The 21,516-nt window shown below is 38.9% G+C and overlaps 1 protein-coding gene across 2 annotated transcripts in view; it reads right to left on the bottom strand.

Moving 5' to 3' along the window:
- The window catches only part of LOC138005876 (piwi-like protein 1), a 28,378-nt gene that overhangs the window by 161 nt on the left and 6,701 nt on the right, over nucleotides 1–21,516 (bottom strand). For both annotated transcript variants that reach the window (XM_068852054.1, XM_068852059.1), the window contains exons 8-27: nucleotides 21,287–21,361; nucleotides 21,057–21,180; nucleotides 17,484–17,602; nucleotides 16,410–16,537; nucleotides 14,977–15,043; nucleotides 14,766–14,846; nucleotides 12,257–12,364; nucleotides 11,849–11,927; nucleotides 9,348–9,440; nucleotides 9,114–9,200; nucleotides 8,863–8,916; nucleotides 8,219–8,437; nucleotides 6,711–6,890; nucleotides 5,749–5,865; nucleotides 4,969–5,163; nucleotides 3,662–3,853; nucleotides 3,504–3,580; nucleotides 3,072–3,179; nucleotides 1,007–1,076; nucleotides 1–681 (exon numbers count right to left, since the gene is read on the bottom strand). The exon at nucleotides 1–681 is cut by the window's left edge and continues 161 nt beyond it. In XM_068852054.1, coding sequence (XP_068708155.1) covers nucleotides 595–681; nucleotides 1,007–1,076; nucleotides 3,072–3,179; nucleotides 3,504–3,580; nucleotides 3,662–3,853; nucleotides 4,969–5,163; nucleotides 5,749–5,865; nucleotides 6,711–6,890; nucleotides 8,219–8,437; nucleotides 8,863–8,916; nucleotides 9,114–9,200; nucleotides 9,348–9,440; nucleotides 11,849–11,927; nucleotides 12,257–12,364; nucleotides 14,766–14,846; nucleotides 14,977–15,043; nucleotides 16,410–16,537; nucleotides 17,484–17,602; nucleotides 21,057–21,180; nucleotides 21,287–21,361 — 2,260 coding nt within the window. In that variant the 3' untranslated portion in view covers nucleotides 1–594. The remainder of the gene's footprint in view (nucleotides 682–1,006; nucleotides 1,077–3,071; nucleotides 3,180–3,503; nucleotides 3,581–3,661; nucleotides 3,854–4,968; nucleotides 5,164–5,748; nucleotides 5,866–6,710; nucleotides 6,891–8,218; nucleotides 8,438–8,862; nucleotides 8,917–9,113; nucleotides 9,201–9,347; nucleotides 9,441–11,848; nucleotides 11,928–12,256; nucleotides 12,365–14,765; nucleotides 14,847–14,976; nucleotides 15,044–16,409; nucleotides 16,538–17,483; nucleotides 17,603–21,056; nucleotides 21,181–21,286; nucleotides 21,362–21,516) is intronic.

The raw sequence follows: 21,516 nt of genomic DNA, 5'->3' as shown, positions 1-21,516 counted from the left end.
AAGAATAATCGCTTTTTGCCTCTCAAGAAATATTTCCAACAAGATTTTTGCTCACCAGTTTTGTAAATCGGACCTTCTTTACTTTCTGCCTGAATGACATTTCCAACGGAAAAAGTTAAAACTCCGAAAAACGTTTTATCGAGCATTTTTGCGTTAGTCGGCCTTGAAACAAACGGTTCCACCTCAAAAGCCACTATCAAAAAGCCCTACGATAAGTACACTATAAACAAGCGATTATTTAAAACAAAACTGCAACATCTTAACCTGTAAAAAAGGTAGTATTTAGTGATGATTTCCTTAACATTATTCTAATCAGTTTCACAATTAATAACATTGAAGTGATTTGTCCACATCATACATATTGCTCTTATTGATCATTTTACCTTAAATTCTTATAGTTTTCGATCACTTGACCACTATAATTTAAATATAAATAAATACCGAAACAGCAACAGTTTAGTTCATTTGACCGGCGAGACACACCAACGATCGGTTAACTTTGACAACATCTTGACAGGATTATGTACCACAACAGCTTCTTTCGGACGACTTTGCCAGAAACTTTACATCCTGTCTCATGACGAGAAACACGACTCACAAGAAGAAAAGCCGATCAGAAAGATCGTGTGAAGGCTCGTTATGAATGTTCTGTCCGACCAAATACGCTAACTTGTGGGCATACTGCAAGAAAAACAACAACAACAGCGTTGTGTTAATGCGCTTCGTAGTCGCAGTGAAGGCGTATTTTAATTGACACGGGCTAAGCATAATTCTCCCGGAATTTTTGACCGCCATCTTGAATTTCTGAAGGAGAGGAAGTTCATGAGTGGGGAGAGGAGTAAATCGCACCAAGGGGGTAGGTCAAAAGCGGGAGAAGTGAGAGGGAGGGGAAAGAACATCCATCCAACATGGTGGCTCGAATTAGTTCGGGAGGATCGATAAGACGCCTGAATAAGCATTGTTTTTGTTTTCTCTTGAGACCATTGAGACCTCAGATTAAACCTACCTGGCACGGAGCAGGCACCCTGACTGTGCCAGGCCAGTTGTAATATAAATGCGTTAGCTTGTACGACAATCTGCAGAGAAAAAAAAGGCGTTAAATTTTGTTTCCCAAAAGCACAGAAGCTGTCTTTGTCAAAAAAAACCTCGAGTGGTTTTCGGATTCTTATGCACGGAGATTTGAATGTTGCTGAATGTTCCATGATGACATGAATTTTTCCGCTGGTAACTCGGAGATACTCGGGTTCCTTTAGAGTAGTCGCTGTGAATCGACGACTTTCCGATCACCACAACCATGGACAAAGTGTTGGGAAGGTAGAATCACATTGGAAATAACACCCCCCCCCCCAACTCATCTATGTTGGATTTTCCAAACAACAAAATGGTGACTTTTCTTCCAACATTGAATATGGGGGAGGGGTCGACAAGAGTATGGTATTTCCCAAATAAGTACAGCCAATAGTTAAAATAATCGAATTAGGTGTGAAGGATAGTGATGAGCGCAACCTTCCCAACAACTTTTAACCACGATTGTAGTTCGGATGATGAACGGGACTCTCTCGGGCGGGAGCTAGGCCCTCCAACTTGGTTAAAGTGACAATTGTCCCGCTTTACTGCTAGGACTGGAATAAATAGTGTATTCTCGCTATTGTCAAGAAAGAGATCAATGTTTATCACAGTAAATATCATGATAAATGTATTTCTTTGACGAATGATTATGTCTAACGGGGGTAAACAATCGCCATATTTTTCATTATAATAGCGAGAACACAGATTTCCTTCTAAAATACCATAATTCCGTGTTTTTCTCTTATGGAACTCTGTTTCTATTCAAAGTTTGTCTTTGTTTCCTTGATATAGCTGCTGGTCACGTTAGCAAACATTTTCCGTTAGGATACTTTTATAGACTCTACCAATGGTCCTTATTCGCGCGCATGCAACATGGCTGCCGTGCAAAGCCTCTACAGATTTCGTAGCCCGAGCCTCGAGTTGAAATGTTTGGGAACGAGTTTCGGTGGGGCAAAACAAAAGTTTTCAATCCCACGGGACTCAACATGGCCGCCGTCTGATTAGACATAAAGACTCGCTTACATCCAGATATGCAAGTAATTAGATACAGGCCCAATTTTGATATTCAACACGAAGAGTCCCTGTAAGTCCAACCTTTTCCTACATATTTGTAACAATAGGGTTAGGGTAGAGGTTATCGTTATAGTTAGATAAGGGTAAATACAGCTGTTTGTTATCCAACTGTGTTAGTTACTGTACAAAAAACGCATGAAACGAGTACAAATGTTCCACGATATAGTATTGTACACATGGATGTTGTACAGTGGAGAACCGGTTTGACTAGTTTAGGTGCTGACGTTTCCTCCGCGCTCTGTCACACCAGGGATCGCGTTAACGCAGAAATCGTGCATTTTTACGCAAATAAAATCCAAAAAATGCATCCTCGAAATTTTAATGCGTCCCAGGACGCAAGACACTGACTTAATTAAACTCACACAACTTGCTTTGATTTGTCAGTATATTCTGTTGTTTGTAAAACTGTTGGAGCGATCTGTGCTCATAATTGAAGTTCTAAGAAATGGGGTTTAAAACACCTAAAAAGGTTAAAACTAAATTTTCGAGAGGAATGTACTCTGAAAGTCACTGAATGCAAATATATAGCAAAAGACGTCACTGTTCGTTGCTCCTAAGGGAGGAAACCAGTTATGCGTAAACCCTTGGGAAGGGTGCTCTTTCATTAACAGAGTTCTTGTCCAGGAATGAATGTAACGGCTCTAGAAAAAGCCTTTGTCGGCCGGTCCTATGCATATGCATATGCGTCAATATTAATTCCAAGTTGGTTACTCTCTTTTTCTCATAATTTAAAACATACTCTTTTTCTCGCAGAGGGTCACCAAGATTTTGGGACTCCCAACAAATGCTTGGGACCCCAATTTGGCCGAACAAGCGGGTTCCAGGACCCAGATTGAAAAATCCTAGTGCCACCCCTGCACACGTTCTCGGTTTTTTACAATTCACTTGCTAAAAATAATTTTTGGACATATCTTAAAGCCTGCCATTACCTCTGCATGTAGTCTGGCTTAAGTTCCGATTTGTCATAAACAATGACGTAGTGAGTTGGGGTTACTGTTCCCTGGCGGACATGTTGACTGACGAGATAGAAGTCATACCTATGGGAAAAAAAATACGCCAAAATGAGAACCTCTCTGTAAAGTGGGAGTCACCCTTGCCCCTTGTATCTCAAAGACAGGCAAAGTATACGGAAACCATTTGCTTTTATTGAACAACAACTACAAAACACATTCAAACATTCCACACATTCAAACAAAACTACACGTGTATTTAAGTATTGAACAGTTTGCTTTCAAATTCTGCACCTTGCTGCCAATTCACCAACAGGTATCCCGCAGGAGATGATGGAATGATTGTCAAATAAAGAAAAATGTTTTTAAGTTTGTAAACACAAACTGAAGCTCTATCATGAATTCGCTTACCAGTCTCTTCGTGTGATAGTATGGTCCAACACTGTACCAGGACTTGGGTTATCCAACTTGGGCATCGGGCCATGACCCTGAATGACCAGAAAAACGTAGCGAGACAGTTGTCACACAGTTACAAAATGAAGACAAGCTTATAATGACAAGTCACTGACCTGGGTTGAAAAGATTCTGGTGTTGATACGCTTGGACACAATGACAACAGCCATCTTGGGGGTGTAGCCCTCACCAAACAGAGTAAAACACTCGGACAGTTGCTGCACTTCATATCCTGCCACAGTTCTAAGCTGGCCATCCCCCACACCGTCACGGAATACAACAATACGATCTGGTAATGCCTGGTTCACCTGTAAAGAGAAGAAAAGTGAAAGAAGTTCTCTCTACAACCGACGTCATTTTGCTAGGTTGAACTGGGAAAGATTGAGACAAGTCCCACATCGCGTTTAAAGAGAGACTTGAAAACATTTACTTTAACTTGCATTTTAGAGTGGCAACAATACTTTTCTTTCTCTCAGAAAGAGTCTCTCCTGTATCTTTACGTCTGCTCACCTTAGGGACGGTGCCTACTATCGTTATTGCGCATCTCCAGATACCCGGGTTTCCTATCGGTAGTGCTTACTAATGCAGGGATGTTTTTGCGCGGCTTAAAACTATGTGCATAATGCCGAACTTACCAAGTGTTCTTGGTATTCAAAAGGAAAACTGGGGGCAAGCATGCAATTTTCTGAGATAATTACGCTTCACATTGGAAAGGAACGCCATACATTGCTTTGTATTTTAAAGCTTATCACAAATATCGATGATTAAGTAATGGTCCGGCTAAGAAGCAGGCAGAAAAACAATAGCCCGCGGCAATAGCGTCGGTTAGTTAAAATGTGCCAACATTTTTAATCAAATTAAGTTCGGCTGTTCCCATTGGTGTAAGCAGCTAAAAGCGCGAAATTTGAATTTCAATGAAAAATGTAATCGACTTGCCGTCTAAAAAATTAGATTCTGTTTCGTAGAACAAATCATTATGCCTTCAAAAACTATGTTTGTAAATATCGTCAAGATTCTATGCGCCATTTGCCGATTGGCGAATGGCGCATAGAACAATGCCCAAATTTGGCCGAGAGACAGAGATCAAGGGCATGGGGAAGAAGAAATCCAAAAAAGGCTTTTTTTTCATTTTTTCCTCATCTTTTTTCGACATTTTCCGATATTAGCCAATCAGATGCCTCGATTGGAGCAGCAGCTTCTAAGTACTTTTGCCGCTGGGCTGCCTGCTTCTTAGCCGGACCATTACTTAATTATCTTTCAAAAATGCGTGGTAACCCCAATTTTCTCTTTGGATTTCACCAACACTTGTTAAGATCTGCTTTTCCCCCAAATTCATACAACCACGCAAAAATACCTTTGAATTAGTAGGCACCGTACGTAAATAAAAAATCTACGACCTGAGTGCATAATGCAAGGGTCTCACCTCATGATACTTTTTCAGTGAAGCAGTGAGAGCCATTTTCAGTCCGTCGATGAGCTCTTGTCCAGGAGACTGGAAGCACACCCTTGAATACCAACGCGTGAGGTTCTTGTTCATGCTGGCAACAAACCCTCCGACTGAACGTCCCCCTCGGGAGGCATCATGATATACATCAATGCCAATCACCATCAAGCTTTTCTAAACGATGAACATTACAAAACAAAGTTAACCTGCTTAAAATACCACTTCGATACATGTAGTTGAATTGAACCAAGTGCTATTTAACAAGGGAAAGGGCTACGGGTCAATAGCCCATGAGGGCGAAGGGTCTAATTGTTTTAGTTTCACCCAACTAGTCGGACAGAAAAGGCAACAATAAAGTTAGCAAATCCAAGTTGAAGAAATATTTATTTGGGAATTTAACGAAAGAAAGCGTCACGCTTTTCGCTACTCTAGGACTATTACTAATAGTCCTCTAGTAGCGTAGCCAATTCACATGCAGGACTTGCATTAGTCACTAGTTGGGTGACACTAATAAGTATTAGGGGTGATTTTTAGCCACTTGAAGAATCTAAAGAACGTCCACTAAAATTTTCTGAATCAACGATATGACTTAAACGCCCAAAACAACAATCTTAATCTTGAAGTTTTAGGTCAACTGCAACATGATTTTTATTATGTCTATGAGCGAGGATATTTACGATTCCAGGAGCACAACAATGTTGTGGGGATTTCGTATATTGCCTATAGCTGCAAAGTGTCCATGTGATGGTGAAAACTAACCAATGGTATGTCTAAGGCCCAAAGTTCTCCACCCAGTTTACAGTTGATCTGCAATGCTATTTTCTGGGTAACACTGCGCAGCTTGTTCTGCTGTGAAATCGTCTTCGCATTGATAACCTACACACAAAGTAAAGAGTAACAACAGCAACTTCAATATTTCACATCTTTGCACCACATTTGGATCAGTATCATGACAAGCAACTAAAAGTACACCCAACAAGCATGATTCGAAATCAACGATTGTACATACCCTGGAGTACATGTATCATTCTAACAATGACAGAAGAACATTTAATTCAGGAATTACACCATTCTTCCTTCACTCGCATGAAACAAGCTTTATAATGGATACTTTCCCCACCCCCTTTTCAAATTAAAGTTAAAAAAATAAAGTTGAAAATAAAGACCATCACAGTTATAAACATTACTTTTTCTGGCTTTCTTTCCTTACTGCTCAAGTAACATTTATAACTGCAATGACCTTCATCTTGACTTGATTGTTTCCACAGTTCAAATATATGGCTTTCATATATATATCAACTTTTGTCAGAAAAAAAAAAAAAAACTCGGCTACCACAACAGTTATTGAAAGCTAACCTTTTTACAACCGGTCCTTAGACTTAAAACACTGTTGATCAACGCTGTTTAAAATAGGTGTTTAGGCTTAAGCACTATTTGAGATGACTGCTTACATGTAGACCTAAATACAGTGGATATGAATTTTAATTGCATAATTATCACAAGTTGTCCAGAGTCCTACTACATGAAACATGCCAACAGCCAATCACAGGCCGGTGCAATTCCTGGATTTCGCTGTAAACAACATTTAGGCCTCAGTAATTCAGAAAAATGATAGCTCTATCTAACCAATTGAACAACTGAGGGTCCACCCTTATTAAATGCTATTCCAAAAGCGTCATTGCCTTAAAACTGGGAATATCAACAGCAATTTACAGTGTTACCTGTGAGGGAACAGGGCTTTCAACACAGCATAGCTTCTTTACAGCAGAGTAGCGATCATCTCTAGACGTTGGAAAGATAATGACCACCATTTGGACCTGAGGGGTCAAGTTCTCCCTAATATTGCGCAGGTAAGTTTCAGTTCTGTCATTTGGCATCTCAATTGGCACTGGATCATTTACCTACATATATGATAAGGAGAGAGTGCTCTGATTAATTCAGCCACTCAAAACTGTGATTACTATGATTAACCATACAATGTTTATCATGATTAAATACTTACCAGTATTTAAAAACTTAAGATTTAACACTTATCAAGGTTGCTGCCTACCGGTAACGGTCGCCCGAGGCGCCTTATTTGCGAGCGGCGACCAAATTTCTGAACAAGTAGCCCGAAGGGGCGCCTTATTTGATTCATCCTCACTTTCTTGTAAATATGAACCCAGCTGAAATTAATTAATTCTGGGCTCTTGAAAAAATGACTTGGGCTACTAATTTTTAATGTTGGAAGCCCGAAGGGCTCCCGGAATTTTTTCTTAGGCAGCAGCCTTGCTTATCAAGGTCTGAGTTTGTTTTGATGCTTCCTTACCTGATGTGACTTCTTAACTCTATAAAGAATAGATACTTTCCGAAATGCTTACTTCAAAATAGGCCATTTTTGATGGATATTCAAATTTCGCTTAATAACAAAGCTAAGAGGACATAAAGGAACTAAATAAACAAGATATAAGTTGCCTTTGTTAGTGTCCTTTTGGCCCTGCTATCAAGTAGAATGTTAAGAAAATAATATGCCCAAAGATGCTAATTTAAGGACGGTGCCTACTATTGTTATTGCGCATCTCGAGATACTCGGATTTCCTATTGCTAGTACTTATTAATACAGGGATATTTTTGCGCGGTTCAAAACTATGCGGAGAAAGCAGAACTTAGCAAGTGATCTTGGTATCCAAAATGAAACTTGGGTGTAACTATGCATTTTTCAGAGATAACTGAGCTTCAATTTGGAAAAGAACATCATACATTGCTTTGTATTTTAAAACTTTTTACAAATATTGTTGATTAATTATCTTTGAAAAATGCGTGGTTACCCCCAAGAGTTTCTTTTTGGATTTCAATAACACTTGTTAAGATCTGCTTTTCCTGCATATTCAGTAAACCACGCAAAAATACCTTTGAATTAGTAGGCACCGTCCTTAACATTTCCAGAGGGTTCATTAAAGGTCAGGCTGAGTGCAAATCAACCACCTATGAACACTATTTTCCCACAAATTTACCGGCCTGTTTTCCTCTTGCTTTATTACATCAAACACATTCAAAATGCCCCGCAGTCAAACCCAGATGACCTCCAGAAGATAATCTTAATGAACACCCTGCCTTCCCCTTCTAGGAGTGACACTTGTAGATTTTTACCTTGTCTAATGCCAGACGATTTTACTCATCAATTGAGTCCAGTTCCGGAGAGAAAGATTTAACGAAACTCCTTGTCACATTGCACAGATTATAACCCTACCTGAATGCCCATAGCAGGGGTCACTTTCCTCATCATATTGATGAAATCCAGAGCCTTGCTCTTGTCTCTATTAACAAAGAAAACAATCCATTTGTTGAGTGGAACAGGAGTGATCACTTGCTCATTAACAGCTTGCTGACCCCAGTCAGCCTGAGGGCTAGACTGAAATGATGTTCTCCCAAGGACAATCTTCTCTAGTGGTAGCTGCCGTCCCTGAGTCTGAAAAAGTGAATGGCAATTATGTTACATATATAAATTTATTGCAACATGAAACTAGAGATAAAGCATGTGTGTAAAGAAATTTGAGTAAAATTTCAATAAATTCCCAACCCTCCCCCACCCCAAATTTGCAAATTGGCTCCTTTCACCAGGGAACCGTCAAAGCAATCAAGAATGTCAAAAGCAATGAAGAATCCAAGGTGTTTTGCAATGGGTTAAACCATCTCACTTGACTAAATGGTATTGTGTTAACTTCATCCACTTTGACAAAAAAATAGTTTGGGTGTTTATAAAGGGTTCATCCTAGTAAAAACTGGATGTTAATTAGCTGAAATGACAGGAACAAAGTCCCAGTAAACAGGTCTCTGTGACCTGTCTGAAACCATTCTGAAATTCTCGATTCACGATAAACTTGGTTCACTTACTCTAAGCATTGTTTGGTCAAGTTGAACTCCCCAAGATGTTAGCTCTTTAACAGCCTAAAACAGAAGGCAAAAAAGAATATCATGTGGCAGCTATAATGTGTGGTTCCAGAAAATTTCCATACCCCTAATTTAGGAAAGTGTATACAAAGTGATGCTCTTACTTTGTTTCTTCAAAAACTGATGTACAACCAGTGCAAGGTTGAACTTCCAAAATGAACAAAACTACTAATTTTACATTAACAGCATTCTACCTCTGGGCAAGAATTGATGTTGTCAATGAACTTCATCATTGCTTGTTGCCTCTGCATTGGGCTCACTCTTGTGTGGGCTGCTATGTCCTAGAATACAAATACAAAGACTCAATCACATTCCTTCTAAGCCCTGTGGCATAAGTGTTGTGAAATGTTTCCCTTCACTGACAAAATTCCTCAGGGGCAGTGCTTGAAAAAAATTACTGTTTCCCTGAATAGCAAAATATTACTGACCTTCATCACTCTGAAGTCTTGTCTTACAGAATCTGTGAGTCCAGTGATGTAGCATAGTTCCGGAATTAAACAGACTAGTCCTGGTTTTTTACCCTACGACAAAAAGAAAGTTAAAAAGATTGAGAACATTTTCTCTGTGATCCTAACAGAAATTTGTGCTCAGCATTTCTGTAAATTCCAAATGTACAGAATTGTGGGAAAGCTGGTGACCATAATTTGAAAGCTTCTCCCCAAAAGGAATCTAAGGTTTGGTCAAACTTGTCTTGAAAAACTCTTCAAGATTACTGGATCAAAAGTTTTAATTAGTTATATGTACACTGTATGTTTAACCCGGAGGACATTTTATCCTCTTTCAAATAGTTGTGAACAGAATGGCTGATTTCATGACCATACCATTGTTTGGTAAACAAGGGTAAACAGAGAAATACAAGGGTATACATGGGTGCACATAAAAGATGCACAGTGGTTGATTATATGGTCTAATATGACTGATATACCATTTGGGACCATTACCTGACACTGTTATGGATGCCTTAGGAATGTAGTAAGAATTGCTTTGTTTCTACATTTCCCAGTGATTTACAAAATGTCCTTAAGGACGGTGCCTACTATTGTTATTGCGCATACCTTCTGCGCATCTCCAGATACTCAGATTTGCTATTGGCGATGCCTATTAATACACGAATATTTTTGCGGAGTTCAAAACTATGCGAAGAAAGCGGAGCTTAGCAAGTGTTCTTGGTATCCAAAAAGAAAATTGGGGGTAACCATGCATTTTTCAGAGATAATTAAGCTTCAATTTGGCAAAGAACGTCATACATTGCTCTGTAATTTAAAGCTTCTTACAAATATTGTTGATTAATTATCTTCGAAAATAATGGGTGATTACCCCCGATTTTCTTTTTGGATTATAATAATACTTGATAAGATCTGATTTTCCCGCATATTCAGTAAGCCACGCAAAAACACCTTTGAATTAGTTGGCACTGTCCCTAACTCAGGCCATAAAAGGGGCAAACTTGAATGAGATGAGTAGCATGATCACGGTACCCATTTCTGTAACATACCTAAATATTGTGAAATTGTGTTTATTGGGGTGAAAATCACTTATTTTGGCTTATTTCACATCCAGACTTACATATCTTTCTAATTGTTCGGAAAATATTAATGTTTCGTCCGTTAAAACTGAATTTTTGATTTACCCATGACCCCTTGCAGGCGTGGTCTTTCATACAGATAGTCAATTTTGAGGCAAATAAAAAGTAAAAACAGAAAGCTTTCACTACATGGAGGATAGCATCCCCTCATTTAGTTCTATTGACACCCTAAACGCCGGCTTTCTGCTCCACTTTTTTGCTCCACTTTACAATTTGAGGTCAGAGCAGATGTCTCTCTCAATTTCCTGAAAATTGCCCCTGAAAAGACATTGTGGACTTCCCAATAATATCCATAGAGGAAAGGTTACCAAGCCTTGTGAAGCACATGGAAATCATGGCTTCTTTGCGATGTAGATTTGTGATGTTCACTGGCACTCAAGACTAGGTTCAATATGGCGCGGCATGTTAAATAAAAACGTAGCGACTCAGTCAAAGGCTAATATTTTCGCTACCCTGAAAGCTACGATGACGAAACTGTGGAAATAGCTAGTGGAACTTGTGAGCATTCAGAAAATGCTTGGTTGGAACCCACTTACGCCTTGGTTGGAGCAGGAGCAACATTGAAAGAAGTGGTCTCGAAAAATATTATTGCGTAATTGCGGAACAGAAAAAGCGTAGCGACTGTTTTGAGGAGTGATTTCTCCATTCGTAGTGGATCCCTCAAACTAATTTTTCTGTATGTTAAAGCACAAGGTATGAGCATTTAGTTGAGATGGTTTTGAAGCCACAGATATCAATTGAAGACTTGTTTCAAACTATAACCTAGTGAGCGCCAGAATTCCAAAACACAGCGTTACAGTAAGGAAACTACGGAATTTTGAATCTTTTTAATGTGTTTTAATAAACTTGAACTGTTTTAATTTGGCTCATATGTAGTATTTACTGCGTGTTATCACTGGTTATTGTCCGTTAATGCACATAATTGTTCTCTCTTATGAAAAATGGTTTTGAAGACTTTCAATTTGAAAATTGTGTTACGCGTTACACTCAAAATTTGCTTATTTTTCTATCCTTTTCCTTTGTTTTCTCAAGAAAGGAAAGTCGCTTACCCTTTTTACACCCTATATGCTAATCAACAAGGATAACCTTAGCATTCAGCAAAAATATAGCTTCATTGAAGACGTTAAACTGAATAAATCAGGAAATGTTTCTGAGTCACCCCCAAGTGGGTACGGTGATTGTGCTACACATCATGACTGTAGCATACATGTGAGAAGAGGTGGAACATTCAGCCATTTCACAGGTGCCTGAGGACTCATGACAGGGTTGCCAAGATTTCCCAGCCATGGAAGCAGTCTCCACCCACAAGGTGGCCACTCTGGGCAATACAAAATGTCAACTTACCCTTTGTATTTCTTTCTCCTTAGGTCTGTGTACAAGCAATGGCTGCTCAGGATCTTGTATTTCCTTATTATACACTTTCCTAAACACAAATGGCAAGAAATTATTAAAGTTGTAAATATACTGGAAAACCTGTAAACCTTTGCTCAAACAAAAGTCACCTTAAACTGTTTCCAAAAGAACAAGGCAATCCCCAATGCCTGTGTTACAGTTACAAAATTTAATATTCGAGCAACTTGCAAGAAACATGAAATTAATAAAAGTGCAACATGCCCTTTACTCGAGCTAAGAAATATCCAGAAATGAGCATTAAATATTTTTGAAAAAGCACAATAATTTAAAGAAATGACAATGAAACCAATAATGTGTAAAACATGAAAGGACTGCTCACACTTTTTCGCTTGCATGTACCTGTAGTAGTCCACATATGACATCTGCTCCCCTGTGTGGAATGTAAATGTGCACTTTGGGTTTTGATCAAAGGCAACATCATCTACTCTGTAAGTCTTGTTATTGTACCTAGGCACAAGAAAAAGCAGATAAGTTGACCACTTGTAGAAGTCAACCCCTATCTTTGAAGGCTAAAAATGGCATTTCCTTTTCGAATTCACTGACACTTTTCTTGTCAGGAGCTAAGAAAAGGGTAGACAGGCATAGAAAATTTCATTTTTTAATTGTCACACAATCACAAGACGAAGGTGGAGGAAGACAAGAAACTTGTGAAATTAAGAATAGTTATACAGTGGTTTCAATGAGGTTTGAAGCAGTTGGGCACATAGGTTTAACACCCAAGCAAAGTAATTGGGAGGCCCTGCGGACCTTCTCCTGCGAGGGTCTGGGGGCATGCTCAGCCAGAAATTTTGAAATTCTTAAGTTGCAGAGATGTGTTTTCCTGCATTCTGAAGCCCAAAGCAATATTCTTCAACCACAGAAAAATCACACCTTTTTTAGACAATTTAATGATTTGATACCAATATCCAAAAGAAAATTAATTCATTAACTTTTCTCAGCTGGAGGCAATTCGGCTCACGAAGAAAAATAATTGGCCATCAACCACAATCTTTTCCGGGACGCCACTGCACAACACGCAACACTGGGACATTTCAGGTGGTCTTTTATGGGTCGACATTCTTTTCGCAATGCCTTGTGTGGCGATTCCTTCTGAGTTGAACGTGGTTTGTGAAATTGAATGCAGAATAATGTCAAAAAGCCTGTAAATTTATACTATATACCATCACTGTTTTCAAACAAACAAAAGTAAAGTGAACATGTTTATGCAAGAATAATTTATAATTTTATAACTAGAAATAGCTATCGCTAAGTGCCAATGAGGCAGTCAATATAATACATAGTTTGCAGATTTGTATCAGACAGTATCAACAGTAATTGCAATTTTTTTATTCCAAAGTAATGAAACTCAACTAATCTAGTTAACAATAATAGAAATTGCACACTTTAATCAATCTTTGAATTGTGTACTTTGCAGACAACATATTTCCTTTGAAAATTAAATTAAATTGTTCACAACCCAATGGTTAAAAAACGAAAATTAAACTGCTCTACTCGCGAACTGACGGCCGAAATTGACAACAGCCGCCGATAACAGGTGCATGCGTGTTGTGGTTTTCAGTCTCCTACTTTTTAAAATCCAGTGGCGATTCTTCTGACCTTTTGCTATGCAGTTTTACTTTGTTTGTCAATGGGATTTAGTTCTTTCATAAAATGACCTGTGTCCCAGGATGCATTAAGATTTAATTGAAAATCCATTTTATGGACATTTTTTGCATAAAAATGCATGATTTCTGCATAAACACGATCCCTGCTTGTCACTCGTCATTTCGCTTATCCTATCAAATTAAGGACATTTGAATGCTTTCGTCTGTGTTGTTTCCGTCATTCGCACACACCTTACCATGCAGCCAATACAATTCTTCATTAGTGCAGGAAGCAGGCTTTAACATACAGCATGTGTGGACATTTTGCTTGTTGCTTGGATACTATGCAACAAGCAAAATGTTGGCACATATTTAAATAAGGTTAAACGAAGTTTAACCAAGTAAACAACTAGGAGCGACTGCAGCCTATTGGTCACTGGTTTTAGTATACTTGCGCATGCGTGGAATACCTCGTGCTTTGGGCTGTATCGCTTATTTATCAGTCTGGCGGGAAGTAGGAGCATTGTGTGTGGAGCGTTTAGTGGTTTTTGTTCCCTCCCTCCCCACCCTCTGCTTTCCACTGTGTATCAGTGTGACGGGTGCCTGTTCTTCTCGGGGGCGTGGGGGCTCATGGCTGGGTTGTCAGGTTTGCCAGCCATCGGTGCAGTCTCCATCTTGGAGCTGGCTGCCAATAGTGGAAGCTCCAGGATGTTTCGGGCACCCAACCTCCAAAGAGCGACGATGTTGTTTACAATAATTCCATGAGCGCGCATTGGATACGAGATGGTAAATAGCATCGACTATAACCAGTCTCATATCCAACTAGCGTGAATGGAATAATTGTTTTATTAAATTCCTAAACTCCAAAAGTTTGGAAGTATGAAACATGAGCAAAAAAAGGGAGAAAATCCTAGCGAAATCGAAAAAACTCCATAAAGTTGCAATGTTTTGTAATACCTAGAGGCCATGTAGACGCAGGCTCATCACAAAAACCTCTCTTACCTTTTTGCATACTTTGAAGCTTGGAAATTGATCCAAACTTTCCACGAAAACGCTTTATACCAGGAGAAATTTTGCTTTCTGGCATAAAAATTTTTAGTTTAGCAACGCTAAGTGCTATCATTTACCATATAAGGTCAAAATAAGGTATGATAAACAAGATTGAGTGAACCAATCAGAGCACGAGAATTGCATTATCTGAGGTTGAGAATTTAATAATATATGTTAAACCATTCAATAAGGTGTATTTATTGTCCACATCTAACCTTGTTAAAACAATGTTTCCTACAAGCTGTCTTTTTGTTTCTTCCTCAAAGCGATCTTTCTTCCTATGGTATAATTCAAAGCTGAAAACAAAAAAAACAAAACAAAATAAAGTACCATTATAAAAAAATACTGGCAAACAGCATCAAAATGAAAAACAAGGTATCTTTTAACTTCTCAACTTGCAAAAGTACTGAAAGGAATATAACTCACATGAAGTCATAAACAGTTTCTGTTCTTAGGAGCCTATGTGACACATCACAGAGAAGCATCATACCACCTGGAAAAAAGCAACACTGGGAAATTACTAACTAACAAAAGTTCAAAAAATGGGAATGACCTTAGAGTTATTAGGACAAAGAACCATGGGGATGTGAGCAGTTTTGATAGCCATGAGTTGGTCAATAAATGTCTGCTGGGTTGAATCCAGTTTAGATTAATTTCATTTGTGGTTTGGGCATCACTTGACACACCCTGCAAGCAGAGCCTCTCTAAAACTCGCCAGAGGGCAAAACGTGTCAAGTCTTATGTTACTGCAGCCCAAATTTCTGGGCTAGTCACTCTAGTCAAACCGGTTTAGGCAATGCATGCATCATATTTTGGACAAAGCGAAGGTCAAAATCGAGCCTTCAGAACAAAAATCAACAAGGCGTCTTGGAGTGCGATCAAGACTTGGCCTGGGTTTGAAACTGTCTCCAAGCAATGGCTTGCACATACTCAGTAAAGACTTCACATGATTTCTGCAGAGTCCTTTCTTTCTTGTTAAGTTAAAATAAAAGGCTCTGCTAGCAGGGTGCACTTGATATTAGGCAGTGAAACCCTATTATTTAAGGACGTTCGTGCCCCAAAATGTTCCCATGTACAGATTTTTTTAAAACTTGCCATGCAGAAAGATAATGATCTACTTTTGCCAAAAAGGCAAAAAAATGGGGGGTCACCGTGCTCGTTTTCGAGATCATTACGTGCACTTTTAGAAGCTTGCGTTATTTTAAGACGATCTTAGCTTACAGCTGTCAGCAATAACTAAGCTACATTAGTGAAATTTAGATCAGGTAAACGTACTCAATTCAACATAACTAATAAAACTAAATTAACCTTTGCAGCTGATGTCTTTTTCAGAGGTGAAATAGACCTTGAAAAATGATACATATTAGTCTAAGAAAGAAAACTTCGGTCGCACGAGAGTATAAAAGGCGAAATATTGTAACTTCTCACGCACAGATTTTTTTGTTTTTTGTTAAAATGGACAAAATCAGAAAAGGAAGTGATCTACAGAAAGAAAAATAGGGGTCACAGAGCATTCAAGAGAGTAAAATCCCTGCGAAGTTCTCAAAGCGATGGTATATTCGCACTGTCATGTCATTGCGTGACATTTCCAAGAAGACCTGGGTCCACAGCTATCCCATGATGCCACCGCTTTCACGTTCCATTCTTGTGGAAAATGTTTGCACCTTAAGCATCGTGTCTACCTTTGTGGTCTGCGATGCATGACGTGTGCGTGACATGCGCAAAAAAATGCGCAGTAGCAATGGGCACAAACGTCCTTAAGAATGCCACAGGGTGCAACAATATACAGTGTAGAAACCCAGGAGGGTTGCTTCACACTTCAAATAATATTCTCCTCTGACCTTTAAATTAAAGCATACCTTCGTAGCACTGAATAGAAGTGATGTACCCAGGCCAAAGCTCAATCTTATGTTGAGGAATGCTAGCTGGTCTGTTTGGATCATAATAATACCGACCCACTTGCTTCAGCTGAAGGAGGTTCATAACTCTGCAATCAAGGATTGTATTATTTATGCAGTGAATTTCACTAACAGTTGGAAGTGCTAGAAATTAAAAAAATTCCAGGTTGTCCCTGTTTCAAAAGCTGGGCAACTAATAAATGATTGGTTGCCCATTAGGAAACCCCCTACGATATACGCCGTGTTGAGAAGCAATCATGTGGCGTTGGAGTTGGGTATCCCATAAATCAAAGCATGCACCTGTGAAAGCGCACAAAATTCTGATTGACATTTTGGAAGAATTCATTCAAGTGAAATAGGCTTTAGTTTCAGTTCAGGTAATGGCATGTTTTTGAAAGGATGTGAGTCAGCTGCTAACCAGTTTCAGCAGTTTTAAGCATCGTTTTGTTCAGTTTCAAGAGTCTGTACTTTACAGAAACCTGCCACCGAAATGGAACAGTTCTTTATCATCATTGTATTTACAAAACACTGATTATCCAGTCATCCAAGTGATCTTGTATCAGTGATCCTTTTTTTCGGACCATCCCAAATGAACGCACCCATTGTCTTGCATTTTCCAATCTGACTTTTTTTTGTGAAAGCCAAAGATAGTCAAAACACGGAATATCCTCAGGTGCGGAAAATTAATAATAATTTATTACTGTTAACTTCACACTACCATTGGAAATTGACTTCAGAAAACCGAAAAGTGAGTCGGGTGATGCTTATGTAATTAATTTTCTATTTTTTGGCTGGGTTGTCCATTGGTTTTTCTTCGGGTAACCAGACGTTTCATTTTACCAAAAACTGGTTGCCCAGGACGACTGGACAACCACTAATTTCGAGCAATGATTTGGGGTTTTAATTTGGAGGATAAAATCAGAGTTGCCAGTAAATGCAATGAATTTGATGTCCTGTAAAAGTAAATTGGAGGAAACTCTTGTAATTGAGAGGAAGATTACTTTGTACGTTTAAATGATTTAATGTAGCTCTTACCTTCTAAAGATAATGTTTAGAAGCTGTAAACAGTCGTCTGGAGGAACTACTCGTGTTAAAGTGACTGTAACTTTGACTGTTGACCCATCTATTTTCCTTTGTGATTCCACAATAGTTGTCTGAAAAACAGATAATGTTATCAGGTAGCAAGCTATTCTCAGCATGTCTCACAAGGTTTTTACCCACCGAAGAGCTTAGAATATTGTGTAAGCAACAAAGTTGGTAACTGTATGCTCTTCTAAAAAACTGCATCAAGATCTAAGTCCCAAATATTTAATCACTGCTCAAAAAGACAACAGCAACAGCAACTCTCTACTATGTATTAGGAAACCGAAACACTTAATAATTAATTTTTAAACAAGGAAGGAGATTCTTAATATTTACTTTTTTTTTTTTAATACTACTCCACTTAACAAAACTTAAAAGAAGAAAAATGTTACAAACAGATTACAATATTGCCTCACAATGATTGATAAGGGGTTACCTAATTGCTTGTCAAAAGGTGGGGGGGGGGGGGGGGGCAAATCGGATTAGATAACAAAAGTACATGACAACAGCCAGGAAAAAAAAACAGAGGGGAGAGAAAAATGAGAAAACATTCAGACACCAAGCCAACGCAGCGGTGTTGCCTGGGTTACCTGGGGGGTTCCAGGGAGGTTTGCAGGGGCATTGCCATGTGCTTTGGCTTGAGTTGCCTTTTTGCTTGCTTGCTTCTTTACCCTCCCTCCCATATTAAGGGGTAAGTATCTATACTCCACACACTGGTTTCTCTCAGTGATGTGTTGACGGGTGCCTGGGAGGTGGACTGTGGCTCGGTTGCCATGGTGACCTCCTTGCTGCTGAGGAGAGTGCTGTCTCCTCCATTGCTACCTTTACGGCACCTACCCTCCAAAATATTGGCGTGGTGTTTTAATGGCCTGTAAATCAAAGCTGTGAAACTAACTACAGTACCACTCAGAGATAAAGCGAACCACCAAACGCGTTTCAAACTACTCTTCAACTACTTCAACTACTTTGCGTTTGCGTTGAAACGCGTTGACCACAGTCATTAACTTTCCAAAGCATTTGCATCACAAAAAGTTCAATGATGCCTTTGGAAAGTAATGTCACAAAATAAAACAGTCTCGTCATCTGACTATGCAAAGTTCGGCTTTTGGCCTATTAAACACAAAAAGGTGAATGTTTCCAGATTTTTGCACGTTGCATAGCCATGTCATGTAAACTAAAGTTACAAGATAACTTTTGAAGAGACCAAAAACACTTCAATGACAAGCGTAATGAAAATCCATATGACCTCTCACACGAAAACGTTCCTAACGACTAGTCATTCTGAGGCGTGAAGTTGCTGTGAGAACGGAAAGGGAAGTAGTTCGCTTTCCTCAAGCAGTCGTTCGAAAATAACAGGTACCCGTGAGAACGGCTCTGGTAATTCCTGAGAGAAAGCAAAAATATTGCTTGCTGTTCAAACAAGTTTTGAGTTTTCGCTTGCAACCATTGTTTGTCATTCGAACAACTCAAGCAACAGGAAATGATCAAGTCTTGCACTTTTGCGGGCCACAGCGTTGCGAACTTCACAAAACACTGTTGTAAAACTGAAGTCTTTAACAACACTTTTAGCAATAATGGGAAGGTTAACACTGCAAGGACAGAAAAGAAGCTGCTGAATCCAAGAACCGTGATACGTTGATCAGAAATGTTGTTGTTGTATTTATTACTTCAATGACAAATCTTTTTGTTGCTGATTTTTCCAAATTCCATTATGGTGGAGTTTTCGAAAGACTGTTTATCTTAGCTGCGTAAGCCGAGTCAATAAGAGCCTTGTTCACGAGATCAGTCGTTCATTCTTAAGCCGTTCAACTATCTTTTAAAAAAAAGCTTTTTACCATTCAGTCGTGAAGGTCACTAGTTTAGAGATTTCTTTGGCACGTTCAGCTGGTGAGCTCGCCCATTCAGCTCATGAGCTCACCCGTTCAAAAAAAGTGGTTTGATCGTTCCTTTCAATTGTGAGAACGATTTCACAACCCGTGAGTCACCTGTGAGCTTGCCTTGATTCAGTTGTTCAAGTGACTTTCCTAAGGAACGTTTTTGCGTGAGAGGTTACATTTAATGCACCGGCAAGAAGTTGTAAACACATGATGGCCAGACATCTGTGTATGGCTTTTCAACTGCCTTGCAGCTGTTAACTACATGAACCCAAAGCACCGGGGACAATAATTTTGACGACATTTGGGAGTGGTCTTTTGCTTAAAAAATAAAATCATTTGAGATATACAGGAATGAAAATACATGTTGCGCTGTTTCAACACGAAGATGCGAAAATTTGATTTGTCAAACTGACTTAATTTCCGTTTGAAAATGACCGAATTAAATGATTCAGTTTTAAATCATTGAACTCTCCAATTACACCCAAAAAAAAATCTCGAGAAAAATCTGATTATACCTCATGAAACTGAACGAACTTTAAGTTCAAAGGTCAAAGCACCACAAAAGGTCAACATCCTCGAAATGTGATAGCGTATTATAGAATATGCACTACATCCAGAGAGAGTCTTTCCATCGTAGCATGTGCCACTTTGCTGCCAGATTTTTTAGTTTCGCCACAAAACAAACAAAATTGCTCCATAAGGTAACCAATTATTGATCGAAAATGATGTCAGAGTTTTATAATGGCCGAGAATCTGTTTTGCGGTTGTTCCTCGCTGATTACATACATGTCAAAACTGATTTCATTTTGTGACGCAACTAAAAACACAATTTAAAGGTTCGAAAATGAATAACAAAGGCCAAACGCATTAAAAAGAAACTAGTTTGCAAATGCATTGGTTTTATTTTCAAATGCGTTGATTCTTTGTTCTCAAAGCATTGTCAACGTGTTTGACGGTTCGCTTGTCTTTGAGCAGTACTGTAGCCAAATTAGCTACTGGCTGTCTCTTAACCCTTTCAGCCCCGATAGTGCCAAATGGCACTTATAGATTTTACTCTGTCTAACGCCAGACGATTTTACTCGTCAATGGGGAACCCCTCGGGGCTTAAAGGGTTAAGCTAACAGCATGAAAAAACTATGTCCCCGTTTAACCCTTTCAGCCCCGATAGTGCCAAATGGCACTTATAGATTTTACTCTGTTTAACGCCAGACGATTTTACTCGTCAATGGGGAACCCCTCGGGGCTTAAAGGGTTAACAGCATATCTCACAACTAACAATAAGTAACAGTACAATATTTCATGGAAGCACTTGTAAACAGACAATTGGCCAACTGGCCATTTATTGGACTGAAGTGCCAAAATGAAATATTTAATTATTTTTTTCATTATTAATTAATTAAGCTACATCTGATCACTGCTGTCTTGTTTCTGATCATGGATATCATAATAGGCCAGTTTCATATTGTAACAGGTGGGTTGGATCAAGCCTGAAATGTAGGCTAATGCGGAGAATCTTTTCACGTGGAAAATATTTCCCCCACATTAGCCTCCATTTGATGCTAGATCCGACACAACAGTGAGAATAGGAAACTGGCCTATTACTATTACAGAGATGTGCTGTTACACATCAATACCCTCAAACACTTACTGGCTGCTCCAGTTCTTTAGGAAGGAAAAGAATAGTTCCATCAAAGGCACTAGCTGGTCCCAACAAATCGTCACTGTGGATCTTCAGGAGCCTATTCCGTTCTTTCCTGCTATCAATTTCTGGGCTACAAGTGAAACATAAAGAAAGCACAATGTTAAAACATCAGTAATGTCAGCCTCTTTAAAAGTAACCAAATATTACTCAAATAAGTAATGAAAAAGTTGGTTTACCTGTAAGACACATGGTATTGGTATATTTTTCGTTCAATAAATCTGATTGGAATGTAGTTCGAACTCAGAGATGTCCTAAAATGTAGATGATTTTCATAACATTAAAAATCTGCACAAAACCAAGTGCCAGAAGTAGATAATCAAATTATTATTCTTGCACAAGAAAAACTACATTTTTGCAAGTTTAATGAAAGGTTGAATTCATCAATAAGTGATACATAAATATGCTT

Source organism: Montipora foliosa, chromosome 1, assembly GCF_036669935.1.
Source record: "Montipora foliosa isolate CH-2021 chromosome 1, ASM3666993v2, whole genome shotgun sequence".
NCBI lineage: Eukaryota > Metazoa > Cnidaria > Anthozoa > Scleractinia > Acroporidae > Montipora > Montipora foliosa.
The sequence above is the reverse complement of the archived record's forward strand: the minus strand, read 5'-3'. Positions and strand labels throughout refer to the sequence as shown.